This window comes from Helicoverpa zea, chromosome 29 (genome assembly GCF_022581195.2).
Source record: "Helicoverpa zea isolate HzStark_Cry1AcR chromosome 29, ilHelZeax1.1, whole genome shotgun sequence".
Lineage (NCBI taxonomy): Eukaryota > Metazoa > Arthropoda > Insecta > Lepidoptera > Noctuidae > Helicoverpa > Helicoverpa zea.
In genome coordinates this window covers 4,881,824-4,901,538 of record NC_061480.1, presented here as the reverse complement: position 1 = coordinate 4,901,538, position 19,715 = coordinate 4,881,824, and the positions used below count along the sequence as shown (strand labels likewise).

The 19,715-nt window shown below is 42.6% G+C and overlaps 1 protein-coding gene across 1 annotated transcript; it reads right to left on the bottom strand.

The window, feature by feature from the left end:
* Positions 1 to 675: 675 nt before the first annotated feature.
* LOC124643927 (serine protease snake-like) lies at positions 676 to 19,035 on the bottom strand. The gene is made up of 12 exons (XM_047183052.1): positions 18,912 to 19,035; positions 17,130 to 17,227; positions 12,664 to 12,731; positions 12,128 to 12,186; positions 11,559 to 11,743; positions 8,939 to 9,013; positions 7,396 to 7,508; positions 6,663 to 6,815; positions 6,282 to 6,382; positions 5,161 to 5,273; positions 2,772 to 2,903; positions 676 to 1,401 (listed from the first exon to the last, which is right to left on the bottom strand). Exons 1-12 carry the CDS (start codon positions 18,991 to 18,993, stop codon positions 1,234 to 1,236), a joined length of 1,347 nt encoding a protein of 448 aa, XP_047039008.1. The 5' UTR covers positions 18,994 to 19,035; the 3' UTR covers positions 676 to 1,233.
* Positions 19,036 to 19,715: the final 680 nt, after the last annotated feature.

Sequence of the window (19,715 nt, the reverse complement as noted above, 5' to 3'; positions counted from 1 at the left end):
GTCGGATTTGAATCGTATGTCGCTTGAGTAAAATAGCAGGCGACTAAAAGTTTGCAGTGTGTAGCTACTCTAAAGTTGGTGTGTGTCATTATTATATGAAGTCGGTTAATGAATGTACTTTTCGCTTGAATTTTCCTCATTTACACAAACGTAGTACCAGTAGTAAAGTCCATAGTTATCGGCCATGCACGGCGGCTATTCTCTCATTCCCAATCCCTACTAATATTATAAATGCGAAAGTAACTCTGTCTGTCTGTTACGCTTTCACGTCTAAACCACTGAACTGATTTTAATAGGTACAGAGATAGAGTTGACCTTGAGAAAGAACAGGATAGTTTTTATCCCGGACTTTTGAAGAGTTCTCTTGGAAACGTGATATAACCGAACTCGAAGCGGGCGAAGCCGCGGGCGGAAGCTAGTGTTCTATATGTCTGTTGTTTTATAGCCCAAAGGACTGAAACTCCTCCGTAGTGCAGTGTTTTTTTAGTTTCTTTAATGTATTATAGTCAATCAATTTATATGTTTACATTTTAACTTTATACATACTTTTACTTCTTGGCAGTCGGTTAGTAAAAATACTCATAAATATATAAAGTTTTATTTGTACATATCAAAATATTTATCAATATATACAGAGAGAGGTAATTTAATAAAAATAGTACCTAATAGAATAGTTCCTTTTCTTATTGTAAGAGTTTAAGTTTATGTTATTTTTCATATGCTAGTAGTCTGAAATCAGCAACCCGCGCTGATCAAGGGTGGTGATTAACGCTCAATCCTTCTCCGTGTGAGAGGAGGCCGCAGCCCAGCAGTGGGACGGTACAAAGGCTGTAACAGTAATAGTGTAAAGTGTAAAGGTGCGTTTTGTACCTATGCTATCTGCCGCAACTGTCGACCGCACTTGCAGCGACTGCATGAAATCGGTCGATATCTGAGAGCGACTGCACGTGCTCTTCGATCAAAAACGGTTTCATACAAATACATACAAACCAGAAGCTAGATTAGTATTAGATTTTATGCAGCAGCTAGCTTTTAAAACGTAGATACCTTAATTGTTACTTATAAATCAAATACTGGGTTCTGTTAAATCACGGTTAATATTATATTTAAACAGCTTTCGCACAAACGGAATCTGCCGCGCGTATCAATCCGCGGTGGCTGACAGTCAGTTTGGTTTAAAAACTGTCTAAGTAGGTGCTCCACGCTTAATATCACTGACATCTAAAAAGTTCTTCAAGGCCAGACGATGCTCTCAATCCAGGGTAAGTAGTGGTACACCCGGGTGTAGATCCCGGAGCCCGCGGTGACGCCACACTGACGCCCGTATGACGTCACGCCGATGATGTCGTACGCGCAGTTCAACATGTCGTTTGCTATTTGGAGAGGACCCCCGCTGTCACCCTGGGAAAAAAAATATTGACGAACGTTCGCAATCAATCTTCTTGTCATCGAGTGAGCTGCAGGTTTAAGCTCAGTGTACGAGGCTCAGTCATCATCCCTCGAGCCCATTTCCCAACTATGTTGAGGTCGGCTTCCAGTCTAACCGGATGCAGCTGAGCAGTACTAGTTTTAAAAGGACCGACTGCCTACCTGACCTCCTCAACCCAGTTACCCGGGCAACCCGATTTGGCAAAACTGGTTGTCAGACTTAATAGCTTCTGACTACCCGTAATTATTGCTAGAGATGTTTAATAAGAAAAGGAAAAGTAGGGTAAATTAATTCCTTCATCCAGCATTAGACCAGTGTAGAATCATCGACACGAATCTTGAGCGCTGACCCTAACCTGCGCAGAAGTGATTTATTAGCAAAGAAACAAATCCGAGTGACGGCTATGACGCGATGCGCTGCGGGCCAATCACCGCTTTACCCCGTCCCCGCGCCTCACTTCATACCACAAAAGGGACCCAATAAATTACTTCTGCGCAGGTGAAGGTCAGCGCTCAAGTTTCGTGCTGATGATTATACTGATGATAGACCCTCACCACATTCTAAAGGTAGCTATGATGACTGCAATAGTCAGCTCAGGGCGTCTCCCGTGAACTGGTAATGCAATTCGGATTCTGAAGACCACAGTATTAATGAAAACAGTATTTCGTTTACGCTGATTGGGTTCCCGAAATAATGAAGCTTTTAAGGAAAATGTGTAGGGTAGGTGAATCTATACCTATCTATACTAATATTATAAAGCTGAAAAGTTTGTTTGTTTGTTAGTTTCGTCCGATTTGAAAAATTCTTTCAGTGTTAGATAACCTAGTGTATTCTTCCAGTGTTTATCGAGAAAGTCTATATGCTACTTTTTATCCGGGTTCGTGCCAAGGTTCCCACGGGATGCGGGTGAAACCGCTGGCAGAAGCTAGTCGATCATAAAATTACGCTACGCATCGATCCATTTCCATCATGAAAAGTTCTTCCGTGTTTCGGAAGGCGTTAAATGTGTCCCGGCTTTCATTTGAACAGTCCGACAACCAGTTTTACCAAATAGTAACTGGGTTGAGGTGGTCAGATAGGCAGTCTATCCATGTGGCACACTGGTACTCAGCTGAATCCGGATAGCCGAACCCAACGGGAAAAGGCTGACGGCGTCATGCTAACATTCACTCTCTGTCATGTTCATCATCACCCTCCGAGCCTTTTTCCCAACCATGTTGGGGTTGGCTTCCAGTCTAATCGGATTCAGCTGAGTACCAGTGCTTTACAAGAAGCGACTGCCTATCTGACCTCCCTGTAATGTTCATTCAATTTTTTATTAAAAAAAAAACGTCGTGCCTACCTCGCATGTATCTTTCGGCTTCTCGTAATCTCCATAGCACATTTGTGTGGTGTGATTGTAACCGTAAACCAAATGCCTGTGCTTGGGATACAGTTGGGAGCAGGTTTCTTCATCGTATCTCTCTAGTTTTACCTAGAAAAGAATGATGTAAAATGAATATGAATGCTTGTAAAGGAATAAGGTAAGAACCACTGTCTTAAGGTTTTTTGGATTTCCATTATAATAAAAGCAATATTTTGAATGAGTTATTTTAATAAAAGTCATAAATTCTTGTGAATGAAATGAAATGATCAATTTGTAATACGACAGCACATATCGTGGGCGCGCGTTGATGTCTTTTATATCGAAAATATGCGTGTAAATCCTACTTATATTAAAGATTTATTTAGACGGAAAGGGTTCAGTTTATGTACATATTTACATGACGTAAAAAAAAAGCCTTATTTATACATATATACAACTAAAAAATGGCATCAAAAAACTCCTCATCGCTGCCCACCGGGAGTGTACCCAAGAGGCTGGCAGCATTGCCACGTTGGATGGCAATGCTTAATTTTTGACCAAAATAAAAACCAGCCTTTGGGTCACTTGAAGTGTCAGCAAGTCGCTTTGCCAGATCTTTAAAAAGCAGATGAGCACTTGGACCCCACGGCCCGAGGGTTTCAACCCCAAACGGCTCAAAGGTATAGTTACCAACCAGGGTGCTATATTTGCGCCGTTTGAGGTTCTCTGCAGCCGCAGCAGCGGAACCAGCACATCGCGCCGAGCTAGGAAGGTGAGATGGTGCAAGAGTATCGACACAAGTCGCGTCCCATACTAAAGACCTACCCATCTTCCACGGGAACAACGACATACCGTCTGGTCTCTTGCCATCGTCGCGTGCCAGACCACTGGGTTCTAATATGGCTGGAACGCCTACGGCAACAAGAGCGCGACGGATTATGTCATTGATATTCGCATGCCGTGCAAATCGTCCCGCGCTGCGGCTGCACGACAAGCCGTGGTGTCCAAGGCTGCTGACAGCTTCGCCACAGTGGCAGCGGTGAGGAGAGCAGCACGGAGCACCCAAACGCAAGCAAACAGCAAGCCGGAAAGTGGTGTCGTCAAACAATGTGCCTATGTTTGACGACGGAAGTGCCAGAAGCCATAGACCCGACTCCCATTCGCCCACAGCCAGAAGGCGCGCTCGCTCTGCAGAAGAAATTGACGTATTTAGCAGATTATTCCGTATAACTCTGCAGAGCGGCTCATCCCACTGTCTCTGGGAGGACGGGTTGACGGGTGGATCAGTATTCGGGCAGGTGATTTTCCAAGCCTCTACAGCCTCAGTCAGACATGGTACCTCGCAATTGGCCAGTGTGATAGGAAGAATTTTCCTGGTCAATTGCTCAGTACCATGGACGGAGGATATAAAGGCCGGTAGGCTAATACTTGAAATTTTGCGGACGCCAAGCCCTCCCATGCGAACGGGAAGAGTAGCCTGAATCCAGGCTCGGTCGTCCAAGGCCACATTTAAAATTGATGTTAATGTGTGTCTAATAATTTTGTCAAGTTGTTCCAAAAGGTTTGTGTGCTTCCATAGAGTGGAAGCGCGCAAATAGTATGTTAATTTTGGGCCAAAACAACAGTATCTAATGATTGTGATGGCTGAGTGCATGTTAATTTGGAGCAGCCTTTCCGAAATATGATTGAAATTTTGTATTTTGTCCTGAATAAAATTCGAAAATGAATTTTCATATATTGGGGAACCAAGGAGACAAAGAGAGTCCTTATCAATTAATTTAATATCCGGGGCTATTGCATTGAATTTTGAAAGTGTGTCTTGTCTGTCAGTATTGTCCGGTACAAAAAGTTCGCATTTGGAGTAATTTAAATTTAGACCTATTTCTTGAAATTTGTTTTGGAGAAAAGAAAAATCACCAAGTACTGTATCTACTTTGCCCCCCAAGGTTCCGTCATCAAGATACCAAACGTTAAATTCCGAATTTAGCTGCCGAATTATAGGGTTTATGGCTAAACTGAAAATCACAGGCCCGAGTGGGTCACCCTGCTGACAGCCAACAGAAGATTCCAGAAGGTTGTCCTGATATAGTAATTTAGATGGATGTCTGTAGCATTGCCAAATAAAACTGTAAATTTGGGGTAACTCTTTTTTCGTTTCTGCCAGCAAGGTGTCCCTATTGACTGAATTAAAGGCATTCTTTATGTCAACCTTCATAATGACCTCTCCTTTGCCACAATTTAAATAGGTCGATAACGCGTGCACGGCAGCCTCGCAGCCCCCTCTTGAGCCGTAACCCAGCTGAAGGGGCTGAAATTTTTCCGAAACACCCTCACTACAAAATTTACAGCAAATCTTGGCTACCGTGCGACGGTAAGTAGTCCCTACGGCAATTGGACGAATGCCACCATCCCTCTTGCGTAGGGCGCAGAGGTTCGCTCCATACAAGACGTCGATGACGGCCTCGTCCACCTTGCCGGCGAGCATAAGGTTGACCAGGGCTGTAAGCTCCTTCAAGAGTGACTCACCAGCTTCCCCGGCGCTTGGGCAGGTAAGGTCCTTAAGGTGTTGCGGACTCAAGCCGTCGAGGCCGCCTGCGGAACCGCTCCTGAAGGAGCCTATAGCCGTGCTCAATTGTCGACCTGTAATAATGAGGGTATGGGTGTCCGGATCAGGGGGGTCAGGAAAAGAAAGGTCATCGGAAGGGGCAGGGTGTTTGCTCTCCAGAGCGGAAAGTGTTTCTGGAGAACAAGGTGCCACCACATCACTGCTGAAAAGAATCCTCGCTGCACCACTTATGTCACCTTCACTTAACTTGGATTCTACCAGGTGGGGGATGCTCCTCGAATAGGTAGAGCCTGTTGTCGGTGATTTAGTGTCGAAATCTCTGGCCGAAACATTACAATTATCTTTAATTTGGGTCGTTAAAGACTTTTTGGATGCCAAATTTTTTTGGATATGTAAGATTCTATAAGGGAAGGTGAGTAAGTTCTCCCAAGCACGTTGCGAGTTCTCCCGTGCAGCCAGGCGGACACAACCTGCCAGATGTTGAGCTACTAAAGTCCTGGCGCCTCGGGGAACCCGCTTTAGGATTGGAATTGTGTTTTTGAATTTGGAAAGTCTTTTCCAAAACGGTTCCAAAGGTGTGTCGGTATCTGGGTTTGTCGGGGTTAGTGTGGGAGGAACTGCACTTTGGGATTTATGTGTCTTCCCAATGTGCACGTTCAAACCCCGCTTACCTTTAAAAAAACGTGCTTGGGGGCACAGCGGGCATCTCAGGGCATCCAGAGATGTTGAAGATTGACAAGCACTTACACTCCCATCACCATTACTATACATCTGGGTGCCTCGCTACTTATTTGTATACACTTACAACTATTAATTTTCCACAAAAGAATATTTACAATAATAAAAGTAACAAATCAAAATAGCACTCAAAAACACAAATAATCAAAATGTCAATTTGACGCAGTCGCGCTGGTTTCGGCACATTTCGGCGCGGGACTCACTGGCCAGCCCCGGCCGGCCAGTGCCGCGCCCCGAACCTAGTGCAGCAGGGTTCGGCTCCGAGTGCAGACAGGCGGGCAGGACGGAACCGTCGAACTGAATACTGGAAAAATAACCTAGGGATTATTATTTTGTTATTTGCGTTCTTTGGTTCTTTGTGTGAAAGATTTCATTGTATTGTAAAAACACGGTGTAAAAATATGGCTTTCTGAAGGCACGTTAAATTGCCGAGTCCTGACTCTTTTTTCTGACTACCATTTGTACACCTTTGGCGGTCGTCACTTGCCGTCATAATCCTGATGACGTTACTACGAGGAAGTAAAGCAATATGTTTGTCATGAAAGTCAGGAACTCTCTTATCCATATTTCTGCTAAATACTTACTCAGTGTCAGTTTCCAGTAGTGCGATGTCGTGGTACTTATGAGGAGGAACATACTCCGGGTGAGGAACTATACTCGTCACGTGGTGCCTCCTCCAGAAGGCCGGAGGGTCTGAACGCCTCAACATTCCCACAGCTATGTATCTCACGGGACCTCTAAAGATGGTGAAAGGTAGGAGTTTAGGGAGACAATATGGAGGAAACTTTTATGGTATCTTGTAGTTTTTGAAAATCTATTTTGAGTTTGAAAAAAATTGGCAACAAGATAAAAAGAATTGTCAAATTATGATTTAGAAGCCTAGAGTTTACAAGCTTCTGTCAACGGTTCATGTCGTCATCGGCGCCCCGTGGAAACTAATCCAAGCCCCCGGGTTAAATATAGCCAACGTTGTTCAGTGATAGTGTAGCTATATGTAGTTCCAATAGTGAAAGAGTTCAAATCAGTACAGTAGATATCGGATACTACAAAAAAATACATGTTTCCCCCCTTTTTTATGGGAAATCACCAAACGATCCCTCCCGCTGTGTGTGCAGCGTGAGGGACTGTCAGACTCTTACTGACTAAAACCCATCATGTTCCTTCTGAAGTCCTTTATGTAACAGCGCCGCGGTAACTTTTTCGAAGGATCCACAGCAATGTTTCCCCTCTGTAAAGATTATTTCACACCCAAAAAGTCAATATCCTTATACTTTGTATTTACATCGAGAGGGGTCATTAAAATGGTCAGGTACTTACGCAGTAGGACTGGATATGCAGTGTGCAGCAGTGAGGATGTATCGCTCACTGATGACGGAGCCTCCACACAGCCACTGCGCCGTCTTCATGTCCTCACCATACCCCAGCAGAGCCTGGAACGTAGAAGTACAACCATTAAGTATAGTACAAACGGTGATGATGATGATATGTCATATAAGGAGATCAGCCAGCTGCGCAGGACATACATATTATAGTGCACGCACATTTGCGCAGACACAGGTGCACTCACTATTCTTACACTCTAAATAGCCCAGTGGGACGGCAATCCGACACGACCGGAGGGAGATCACAAGCAGGACCGACATTAACATGCTCTCCGATGCACGGGTGTATTAGTCACCAACTTCAAGACTCAGGGCTGCTTTGTGAATGTAGACTATGTGCACAGCAGCCACGTTACGCGATTCGGGGCTGCGGGATTTTTCGATAGAGTTACCGCGGCCCTGGTACATAAAAGGCCAACGACGGAACACGACGGTTTTTAGTCAGTAAGAGTCTGACACTCCCTCACCGCTGCTAACCCACAGCAGGAGGGGTCATTTGATGATTTTTGACGGCGTTAAAAAAAAGCCACGTTAAGCGACCACTAGACCAAAGAGAGATGAACCATACTAAGGCCCAGTTTCAATGTTACCGATAAAGTGTCAGCTAGTTAATGTTATCTGCCTGATAAATAGGCTTTCTATTTATAACTTTTGCCAGATATTGCTATACTGTGAAACCAAAAGTTATTATTTATTATTATTTGTATGTCTCTAACCGACCACGGGACTACAGAGTCCCGGATTTTTGGAAGGCGAACGCGGGGCCGAAGCCAACACGCTGAAGCCCTTTTGAGACAACTTTAATGAAATGGTAACACAAAACCGACGATTATCCCTGTATACACTATAAAAATGTACCCAAGGACAATCCCTAAACTATTGCTAACTATGGATGAAAACTACTTGGGCTATTGTGATGGGATGCTAGTGGACTAGGAATGGGGAAACTACGGGAACTATGGCACCTGCCGATAACAATGTAATAAATACATGTAAAAATGGCAGGTGGAGACTCGCCAACTCACTTACTGGGCCCCCGGGAATCAGTCGCTAAATCGCAACAAGGGGGCAACAGTAATTGAGCGGCTGAAGGGTGAGGATACCTCGGCGGACTTTAAACGCAGATCACGCGCTCCCTGTGGGTCCAGCATCACCGGCCCACTCGCCACTTACCACGAGGCACCTACCCTCCGAGCGGGCTGCTAACCCTACTCTAGCGACTCCACTCTGACCGGCCGATGAAGGCAAGCCAAGAGGCGGGAGACCTATCCCCCGTCATGCTTCACTCCGGCAGGCCGGAGATGGGGGACAGTATACTCTCCCTGGAGCACTCGGATATATAGCCCCGCGGGGTCGCTACTCCCCGTCATCCGCCTCAGATGCCCTGCGGGGCTTATTATTATTATCTGTCAGATAAGTTCCTGATAGGTTATGTCTTAGGTTTTATCAGTAACCAGTGAACAGGCCATAAAACTTACCATATGAGGAAACTGGCTGCGTTGAGCATCGAACCCGAAACTTATTGGGGGTAAAGGTTGATAGTGGTAACGGTCCTGTGAACATAACAATATTTGAATACTTCATTTATTTGCGAATATCTGAATTACCTAAGCCTAATCATGTTACATGTAACTTTGTAACTTAAACAAATAACTTCATAAGACCGACTGAACGATTGGAATTAAGATACTCTTAAAAATTAACCCCCTTACTTATAAAATCACTAATCACCTTCTAAGCAACATTTTAACTAATCACTGCTTAAAGTCTTAAGTAGTGATTAAATGTTAGTTAAGACATGCTTAAGCAACGTTTATAAGTAAGAATTTTCTTAAACAGCCCTTAAGTATTACTTATATTTAATTCACATTTATAAGTAAGGCTGCTAATGAAAAAAGAATGGACATGGATATTTTTAAGTATTTACACCAATTTACATTTTAATATTTGAAAAAGTATACGTGACTCAAAGGTCAGTCTTATTACTAAAAGCAATCTCCTACAACAAACAATCTTTGGATGGACTTAGAGAAGGGTAAATGATGATGATGATGTCCTCCTAGCCGATTATCGGCTACGGCGGCTGTTCTCATGTAAGGAGATTAGCCAACTGCGCAGGACATATTATAGTGAACAAGCATTTGCGCAGACACAGGTGCACTCCCTATTCCTTCACTCTCATAGCCCGATGGGACGGCAATCCGACACGACCGGAGAGAGATCAGGCGCAGGACCGACATTTACGTGCTCTCCGATGCACGGGTGTATCAATCACCAACTTCCAGGCTCCGGGCTGCTTTGTGAAAGTCTTCTAAAACCCACAAAGCGATTTCGGCCCGACTCGGGAATCGAACCCGAGACCTCGTGCTCAGCAGCCGCACTTGCGACAACTAGACCAACGAGGCAGTTATAGTTAAGGGTAAATAACTATATATATATGTCACCGTAAGATTACAAACATCGTTAGATTACAATCTATCTCGAGAGATTGTAAACTGTCGAATTATTGTAAACCGTAACACCTGATTGCAATTTAACGCATTATTTTTCGCTATATTATAATCTATCGATGAGAAATTGTCAAATTGTCAACTGTCCGAAAGCTCTCCCTGATTGGTCAGTCTTTTTGTAAGATCGAGAGCGATGTAGAGCGGTCAAATTGTCAACTGGCGTAGAACGGAATGCATCTTGCGCGCTGATTGGTAGAACGTCAAAAAAGACAATGTTCTTTGCAACTCCCGGTGTCACAGCTCTTTGACGTGCAAAAATAAGTGACGGTTTAATTTTTTATAAAATCAAAAATTGTACTTAATTTTTAAGACTCAAATTACACACAATTAAAAATTGTACTAAAAATTGAAGTTAGTGACGAAAACGAATCGCTGCAAAACCGACTCCACGTAGTCTTGTCTGCCCTACCCCTAGAGTGCAATTCAAAACCGCGTAGGCGCGGAGGGGCGAGGCGGCCTGCGAGCTGAGGCGCAGGTAGTTTCAGCGCTCGCCGCCGCGGCTGAGGCTGGCCGGCTCCGCCGGCCAGCAAGCCGAAGCTGCGGTGGTGAGCGTGAAAACCATCTGCGACGATAAGCTCGCATGGGACCGCCGGAGCCCCGCAGCGCCGGAGCCGTGACAGAAGTTATGCTTGCTGCATGTTGCATGCTTACTTCCATGCTGGGTCAATTAATATGGGATGTGTTATATTTTAAACAAAAAACTCAGTAGGTACGAGTTAAAAAATTAGAAGGTAAATAAATATTTTTATGATGTCATTTAATAGTATTTAAGAAGTTTACTGTTAGAATGCATGCTACAAATTTAGATGCAAAAAAATAACCATCATGCTGAGTTGTATTTAGAGTGGAAGATAACTCGTGGCTAAGATAGTATTATTTAAATGCTTGACGCTTTATTAATTGTGGCTGACTTAGTAATTTAGAAGGCAACATACATTTTTGGGGGCGAATAATGATATTAAAAAGAAGCCTGTTTAATTAGCACCCCTTTTATTTTATTTTTAAATATTAGTTTGTATTTGAAGACAAAATACCTAACTGTATTTTTATAAGAGTTATTTTTATATAAATTTAATACTTGAAGAATTTTTGAAGAGCATTTATTTTATTTAACTGACACCTCTATTTCATTCCTAACTCTACGGGAACTCCATGGGAACAGAACGGCTGGTCGTGATTGGTCGATCTTACAAAAAGACTGACCAATCAGAGAGAGCTTTCGGACAGTTGACAATTTGACAATTTCTCATCGATAGATTATAATATAGCGAAAAATAATGCGTTAAATTGCAATCAGATGTTACGGTTCACAATAATTCGACAGTTTACAATCTCTCGAGATAGATTGTAATCTAACGATGTTTGTAATCTTACGGTAACATATATATACACATGTAGATATGAGAACACACACCAGTCTAACCAAGGGGTATTGGGTTGCCAGGGTAACTGGGTTGAGGAGGTCAGATAGGCAGTCGCTCCTTGTAAAACACTGGTACTCAGCTGCATCCGGTTAGACTGGAAGCCGACCCCAACATAGTTGGGAAAAAAGATTGGAGGATGGATAGATATGAGAAGATAAACTTACCAGATGTAACAAACCACTGCTTTCAGTGGTAGAAATATAATCTTCAATAAACTTGGTGGTGCCATCATCTTCTAGAGTCGGTTCCTCCTGGTAGCAGTTCCTCTCAGGATCCACCTTCTCTTCAGGCAGATATCTTGGAACAAAACGGCATGGATAGCTTAATTTTGCCAAGTATTTTAAGCAATCTGAAATAAGAAGGAACTTTTTAGAGTATTGAGGCTGTCATTGAACATCTTAGGCACTTGTTACGGGTAGTAAGAAGCCAGTAAGTCTGACTAGCCTTACACAATGGGGTATTGGATTGCCCGGGTAATTGGGTTGAGGAGATCAAATAGGCAGCCACACCGTAGACATGCTGATACTCAGCTACGGTTAGACTCTAAACCGATCCCAAAATATTTGGGTAAAGGCTAGGCAAATGATGAATGAATTAAATTCTAGAAGATCTAGTGGTGGACTTTTTGATGTCAACTCAATTCCTCAGCCTCATAAAAATAAACGAATAAGAAGATCAACCTAGCCTTTTCACATGGAGCGACTGCCGACAATCGGTAGGAAGATGAACTTACAATTTCTCGCCTTGCTCCTTGATTGGTTAAATCTTGAATCTATATCATAGTCTGAGACCCTGAAAATACAAAAAATATGAATTAGTATTCAATGTACAATCACAATTTCATTAATGTAATTGACTGCCTCGTCGCTTGGTCCGAGGTCTTGGGTTCGATTCCCGGGTTGGGACTAAATCGCTTTGTGGGTACAAAGCAGCCCGTAGTTGGAAGTTGGTGATTGATTGATTCACCTGTGCATTGGAGAGCACGTTAATGTTTGTCCTGCGCCTGATCTCTCTCCGGTGGTGTCGGATTGCCGTCCCATCGCGCTATGAGAGTGAAGGAATATGGAGTGCACCTGTGTCTGCGCAAATGCTCGTGCACTATATTATGTCCTGCGCAGCTGGCTGATCTCCTTATATATAAGAACATCCACCGTGACTGAGAATCAGCTAAGTCGCCATTATTCTCGAAAATGGTAAGAGAAAGAAAACGATTATTGTTGATAGTAGGTAATATTAAATACTATGTAGTTAAAAGAATACCAAACCTACTGATTACTGTGCGTCTGCTCACATTCTATACAGCAAACTATAGGGTTTACTCCTTCAAAACTGCATATCTGAAATAATAAGTTAAAATAATATAGGTATGTACACAAAGTCTTCCATTCCATTATTCAAGACTTGCTGTATCCCACGGTACCTATCGCGTCCCGTAGAAACTTATTTTCGTATCCGGATAAAATATAGCTTATGTTACTCAGGAATACTGTAGGTCCCGGCTGTCATTGAACATCCTTGGCAGTCGTTACGGGTAGTCAGAAGCCAGTAAGTCTGACGCCAGTCTAACCAAGGGGTATCGGGTTGCCTGGGTAACTGGGTTGAGGAGGTCAGATAGGCAGTCGCTTCTTGTAAAGCACTGGTACTCAGCTGAATCCGCTTAGACTGGAAGCCGACCCCAACATAGTTTGGGAAAAAGGCTCGGAGGATGATGTTACTCGGGAATAGTGTAGCTTCCAAACAGTGAAAGAATTTTCCAAATCGGTTTGGTGGTTTCGGAGAATTTGCGGTAGGAACAAACAAACAAAAGTCGATTGAAATATATACAGGAATGAATTTTAAGCAGTGCGCAAAAAAAAACTGGGGGTCCAGAATCGTTAACAGAACATATCTGCATCATCAGTCAAAAATTTTTTTTTCATTCTTTTGTCCGCCCTAAAATCAGCAAAATATGGATACCAACTATTCGTACGCGCGCCGAGCGGAGCTCCGTCAGTAAACCGGTTTCGCGTTGCCGCCGTGCATACTATGACGACTGTGACCGTACTATCGGTTACAAAATAAACATCTTTAGATATCAATAACTTTTCTTTTTTGTACTAAAACACTACAAAATAAAAATATACGTGTCCATAATCACCGACAACAGGCTCTACCTATTCGAGGAGCATCCCCCACCTGGTAGAATCCAAGTTAAGTGAAGGTGACATAAGTGGTGCAGCGAGGATTCTTTTCAGCAGTGATGTGGTGGCACCTTGTTCTCCAGAAACACTTTCCGCTCTGGAGAGCAAACACCCTGCCCCATCCGATGACCTTTCTTTTCCTGACCCCCCTGATCCGGACACCCATACCCTCATTATTACAGGTCGACAATTGAGCACGGCTATAGGCTCCTTCAGGAGCGGTTCCGCAGGCGGCCTCGACGGCTTGAGTCCGCAACACCTTAAGGACCTTACCTGCCCAAGCGCCGGGGAAGCTGGTGAGTCACTCTTGAAGGAGCTTACAGCCCTGGTCAACCTTATGCTCGCCGGCAAGGTGGACGAGGCCGTCATCGACGTCTTGTATGGAGCGAACCTCTGCGCCCTACGCAAGAGGGATGGTGGCATTCGTCCAATTGCCGTAGGGACTACTTACCGTCGCACGGTAGCCAAGATTTGCTGTAAATTTTGTAGTGAGGGTGCTTCGGAAAAATTTCAGCCCCTTCAGCTGGGTTACGGCTCAAGAGGGGGCTGCGAGGCTGCCGTGCACGCGTTATCGACCTATTTAAATTGTGGCAAAGGAGAGGTCATTATGAAGGTTGACATAAAGAATGCCTTTAATTCAGTCAATAGGGACACCTTGCTGGCAGAAACGAAAAAAGAGTTACCCCAAATTTACAGTTTTATTTGGCAATGCTACAGACATCCATCTAAATTACTATATCAGGACAACCTTCTGGAATCTTCTGTTGGCTGTCAGCAGGGTGACCCACTCGGGCCTGTGATTTTCAGTTTAGCCATAAACCCTATAATTCGGCAGCTAAATTCGGAATTTAACGTTTGGTATCTTGATGACGGAATCTTGGGGGGCAAAGTAGATACAGTACTTGGTGATTTTTCTTTTCTCCAAAACAAATTTCAAGAAATAGGTCTAAATTTAAATTACTCCAAATGCGAACTTTTTGTACCGGACAATACTGACAGACAAGACACACTTTCAAAATTCAATGCAATAGCCCCGGATATTAAATTAATTGATAAGGACTCTCTTTGTCTCCTTGGTTCCCCAATATATGAAAATTCATTTTCGAATTTTATTCAGGACAAAATACAAAATTTCAATCATATTTCGGAAAGGCTGCTCCAAATTAACATGCACTCAGCCATCACAATCATTAGATATTGTTGTTTTGGCCCAAAATTAACATACTATTTGCGCGCTTCCACTCTATGGAAGCACACAAACCTTTTGGAACAACTTGACAAAATTATTAGACACACATTAACATCAATTTTAAATGTGGCCTTGGACGACCGAGCCTGGATTCAGGCTACTCTTCCCGTTCGCATGGGAGGGCTTGGCGTCCGCAAAATTTCAAGTATTAGCCTACCGGCCTTTATATCCTCCGTCCATGGTACTGAGCAATTGACCAGGAAAATTCTTCCTATCACACTGGCCAATTGCGAGGTACCATGTCTGACTGAGGCTGTAGAGGCTTGGAAAATCACCTGCCCGAATACTGATCCACCCGTCAACCCGTCCTCCCAGAGACAGTGGGATGAGCCGCTCTGCAGAGTTATACGGAATAATCTGCTAAATACGTCAATTTCTTCTGCAGAGCGAGCGCGCCTTCTGGCTGTGGGCGAATGGGAGTCGGGTCTATGGCTTCTGGCACTTCCGTCGTCAAACATAGGCACATTGTTTGACGACACCACTTTCCGGCTTGCTGTTTGCTTGCGTTTGGGTGCTCCGTGCTGCTCTCCTCACCGCTGCCACTGTGGCGAAGCTGTCAGCAGCCTTGGACACCACGGCTTGTCGTGCAGCCGCAGCGCGGGACGATTTGCACGGCATGCGAATATCAATGACATAATCCGTCGCGCTCTTGTTGCCGTAGGCGTTCCAGCCATATTAGAACCCAGTGGTCTGGCACGCGACGATGGCAAGAGACCAGACGGTATGTCGTTGTTCCCGTGGAAGATGGGTAGGTCTTTAGTATGGGACGCGACTTGTGTCGATACTCTTGCACCATCTCACCTTCCTAGCTCGGCGCGATGTGCTGGTTCCGCTGCTGCGGCTGCAGAGAACCTCAAACGGCGCAAATATAGCACCCTGGTTGGTAACTATACCTTTGAGCCGTTTGGGGTTGAAACCCTCGGGCCGTGGGGTCCAAGTGCTCATCTGCTTTTTAAAGATCTGGCAAAGCGACTTGCTGACACTTCAAGTGACCCAAAGGCTGGTTTTTATTTTGGTCAAAAATTAAGCATTGCCATCCAACGTGGCAATGCTGCCAGCCTCTTGGGTACACTCCCGGTGGGCAGTGATGAGGAGTTTTTTGATGCCATTTTTTAGTTGTATATATGTATAAATAAGGCTTTTTTTTACGTCATGTAAATATGTACATAAACTGAACCCAACAATAAAATAACCCGTTAAAGTCTATAAAACTTATTTAACTATAAGTTGACAAAGTTTGCGCACTGGATAAAATTAATTCCTGTATAATACTAATAAAGAAGTATTATATGTGTGTACTAAGATATAAACTCGTGAATAAATGACTGTACATCATAAAGTTTTTATGATTAACGTGAAGTCATCAATTAAGTTTTACATGAATGTATTTACTTTAGTTCGTACTTTTAGCTCTTACACTGCGCTGCGGGATTGTTCGCGCGAGTTACCGCGGCGCTGGTACATAAAAGGCCTACGACGGAACACGATGGTTTTGACGCGACGACAACGTCTTATAAATCGATGGGGCCGGCTGCACGCACGAAAAAACATGACTCATGCGGCGTTACCTCGCTCTGAGGCGTTCCGTTTACGGCTTGAAGTGCAAGCGAGAGCACGCAACGAGAGACAAGGAGGCACGATCGGCCTCCGCTTTCGGCAGCGTTCGACATCTGACGATCAATTTCTTATGACGTTGTCACGTTCGACTATCGTCAGTAAACCGAATTTACAGACAACCGTTTTTAGTCAGTAAGAGTCTGACACTCTCTCACTGCTAACCCACAGCGGGATATTTGATGATTTTTGGAGTCGTTAAGAAAGAGCTCTCAGACTAAAGGATACCGATATATACCTACTATATGCATACAGATTCTGGCGCGAAAAATATATGTCGCTCGAATCCTCATGGTATTTTCAGGGCCAAGCCCCTGTGTGCGAAGTTTGCGGCGCAAAAATATAATAATAAATAGGGCAATACCAACTTTTTTAAGTTTGTAGACACTTTCTGTGTACCTATATCTTGGACACTATGATGAACGTGTTTTGGAGGCCACGATAAACTGAAGGTCCTGGCTGTTATTTGAATATCTTTGACAGTTTATGAGTAGTCAGAAGCCAGTAAGTCTGACAACCAGTAGTAACTAAGGGTATTGGATTGCCCGGGTCACTGGGTTGAGGAGGTCAGATAGGCAGTCGCACCTTGTAAAGCACTGGTACTCAGCTGTATCCGTTTAGACTAGAAGCCGACTCCAACATAGTTGGGAAAAGGCTCGGGAGACTGTTAGTACATAAAGGTGCATACTCACGGGAGGGTGAATCTTTCTCTTTATAGCATCTTTGGCTGATTTGCAGGCTATTATTGGGGTACACTTTCCAAGCATCCCGTTCCAAAAACATTGGTGGCCTAGAAAAAACTATTTTTAAATCCTACTAATATTATAAATGCAAGATATATCGGGTGTGTCGTTCATAATCACATTCAATTAAATGCGTTAATATACTGGTTAATATATGTCGATTAACACAAAGATAAAAGAAAAATACGTACAAATAAAAAAATGATTTTTTCAAACAAAGTAAATGGAATAAAAATGTGCAAAAATTAGAACACCATATAAAAGTCAGTCATTACAAACAACTGAAATTCTCCCTTGAAAACTGATAGCTGTCAACTAATCAAAACATACGATACTCCTAACTTTATCTCTGCTTTACACATGATGTTGTAAATTATAAAAACGAAAAACCGGCCAAGTGCGAGTCGGACTCGTGCACGAAGGGTTCCGTAAATTACAGTTAAATCAACCTATCTCAAAAACTATAAGAGATACTTTGATCAAACCAAAAATCGTTGAAAGAGTTAATTAGCATGCATCACCTCTATTTTTTTTAGAATTTTATACCCCGTAGTTATAAAAATAGAGGGGGGGGGACATACTTTTTACGACTTTGAGAGCTGATATCTCAAAAACCGTTCACTTTAAGAAAAATGTTTTTTAGAAAACTTTATATCATTTTAAAAGACCTTTCCATTGATACCCCACACGGGTATGTACATCGAAAAAAAAAATTTCATCCCTCAGTTACATGTATGGGGGGCCCCACCCCCAATTCTTTTTTTTACTATTTAGTGTCATATTTTTGTAGCGGTTCATACAACACATATTCCCATCAAATTTCATCACTGTAGTACTTATAGTTTCCGAGTAAATCGGCTGTGACAGACGGACAGACGGACAGACGGACAGACGGACATGACGAAACTATAAGGGTTCCGTTTTTGCCATTTTGGCTACGGAACCCTAAAAATGACTCCTGTAGCTAAACCACTGAATGGATTAGGTTATTTTTTTTACAATTCGCCATAGAATATCATAAAGTATATGCGATATGATTTAATGTGATTGTGAACGACACACCCGATATACTGGGTTTATTACAGTCATTTTAGACATTGTAAATCTGGGGAAAAAATATCTTAATGAGCTGTTTTTTTATATTCACCTTTATTACAGTGTAATTAAAAATATACAAAGGAAATACAGATATAAAGAAAAAAGTTACAAAGGTCAAGAAGTCACGAAGTTCAAGGTTTTTGCGACCCCTCGGAGGTCAATAGAGGAGGTCATTATGAAAATTGTTCCTCATTTTTTTTACGAGAAATGTCACTTGTAGTGTTTCTGTAAAATTAACTGTTTTCAGATTACAGGTACTCGCAACAGGATAAAAATTACATAGCTTACAGCATTTCTCTATAATTAATGGGGTAGAATGAATTTTTCTTTGTAACAGGTTCCAAAATGAGTGCGTCTAAGCAATCAAATCAATTGAAATTTTGGCTTTATAAAATTAGGCTCAGTCAGTACTCACGACGCGGGTGAAACCGCTTGGAAAATACTATGTGGATACATAAAGTGTATATTATACATACTTTAGCTGGGTTGATATATCCATGTGGATAAAAACCCCGAATTAAATAAATAAATTAAAAAAAAAAAAAAAAAAAAAACATACTTTAGCTGACACAAATGAGGACGTATTGAGACCCTCCTCCTTTTTGGGAAATCGATAAATTAAACTTAACATACCTTCCGGTAAATTAAGCAAAACTTGATCATTCTGTGCACTAAACTTACACATACAAAGAAAAATAACTATTTTAAATAACATGATTAAATATTCAGTATTTACATTATAATTTAACGACTGAACTGTTTAGCAAGTATGTATCTACTAATAGTATATTTACTATAGTTAAAAATAACATGTTCTGTCGGTTCATAAAAACCAGTTTTCTGTTATATTTGAATAGCCTTTGACCGACACGGAGTAGATAGGTTACAGAGAGCGCAAACTTTTATGGCCTTAGTACAAAAACTTTAACCCCTGTTTTACACTTGTCTAATAAAATTTTGGCTGCAAAATGAACCGTATGTCAACGTCATAATTTGACATTTTTTAGACAAGGCATAAACTGACGTTTAAAAGTTTTTGTGGTAAGACGGTTATAAGTTACTAGGTTCCGCTCGCGGCTTCGCCAGCGTGGAGTTCGGTTATATCGCGTTTCCAAGAGAACCCTTCAAAGGTGTGGGATAAAAACTATCCTATGTTCTTACTCAAGGTCAACTCTATCTCTGTACCTATTAAAATCAGTTCAGTGGCTTAGACGTGAAAGCGTAACAGACAGACAGAGTTACTTTCGCATTTATAATGTTAGTAGGGATGCTGATGTTAGAAAGCTGAAGAGTTTGCTTACTTGAACGTGCTGATCTCAGGAAGCACCTACTGGATGTATTGTAAAATTCTTGCAATATTAGATTGCCCATAATACAAGCTGTTGATTTGCATTTGTGCAATATACAATGACGTAATAATGCATATGATTCTCAACA

What these genes read in the sequence shown, in the direction of transcription:
- LOC124643927 (XM_047183052.1), bottom strand. Translation starts at nt 18,993, where the DNA reads ATGTTATTTAAAATAGTTATTTTTCTTTGTATGTGTAAGTTTAGTGCA. An exon ending in GCAGTGGTTTGTTACATCTG is followed by an intron (nt 9,014 to 11,558) that starts GTAAGTTTATCT and finishes TTATGTTCACAG; the next exon opens with GACCGTTACCACTATCAACC. An exon ending in GTGGCATTCGTCCAATTGCC is followed by an intron (nt 2,904 to 5,160) that starts GTAGGGACTACT and finishes ATTCTTTTCTAG; the next exon opens with GTAAAACTAGAGAGATACGA.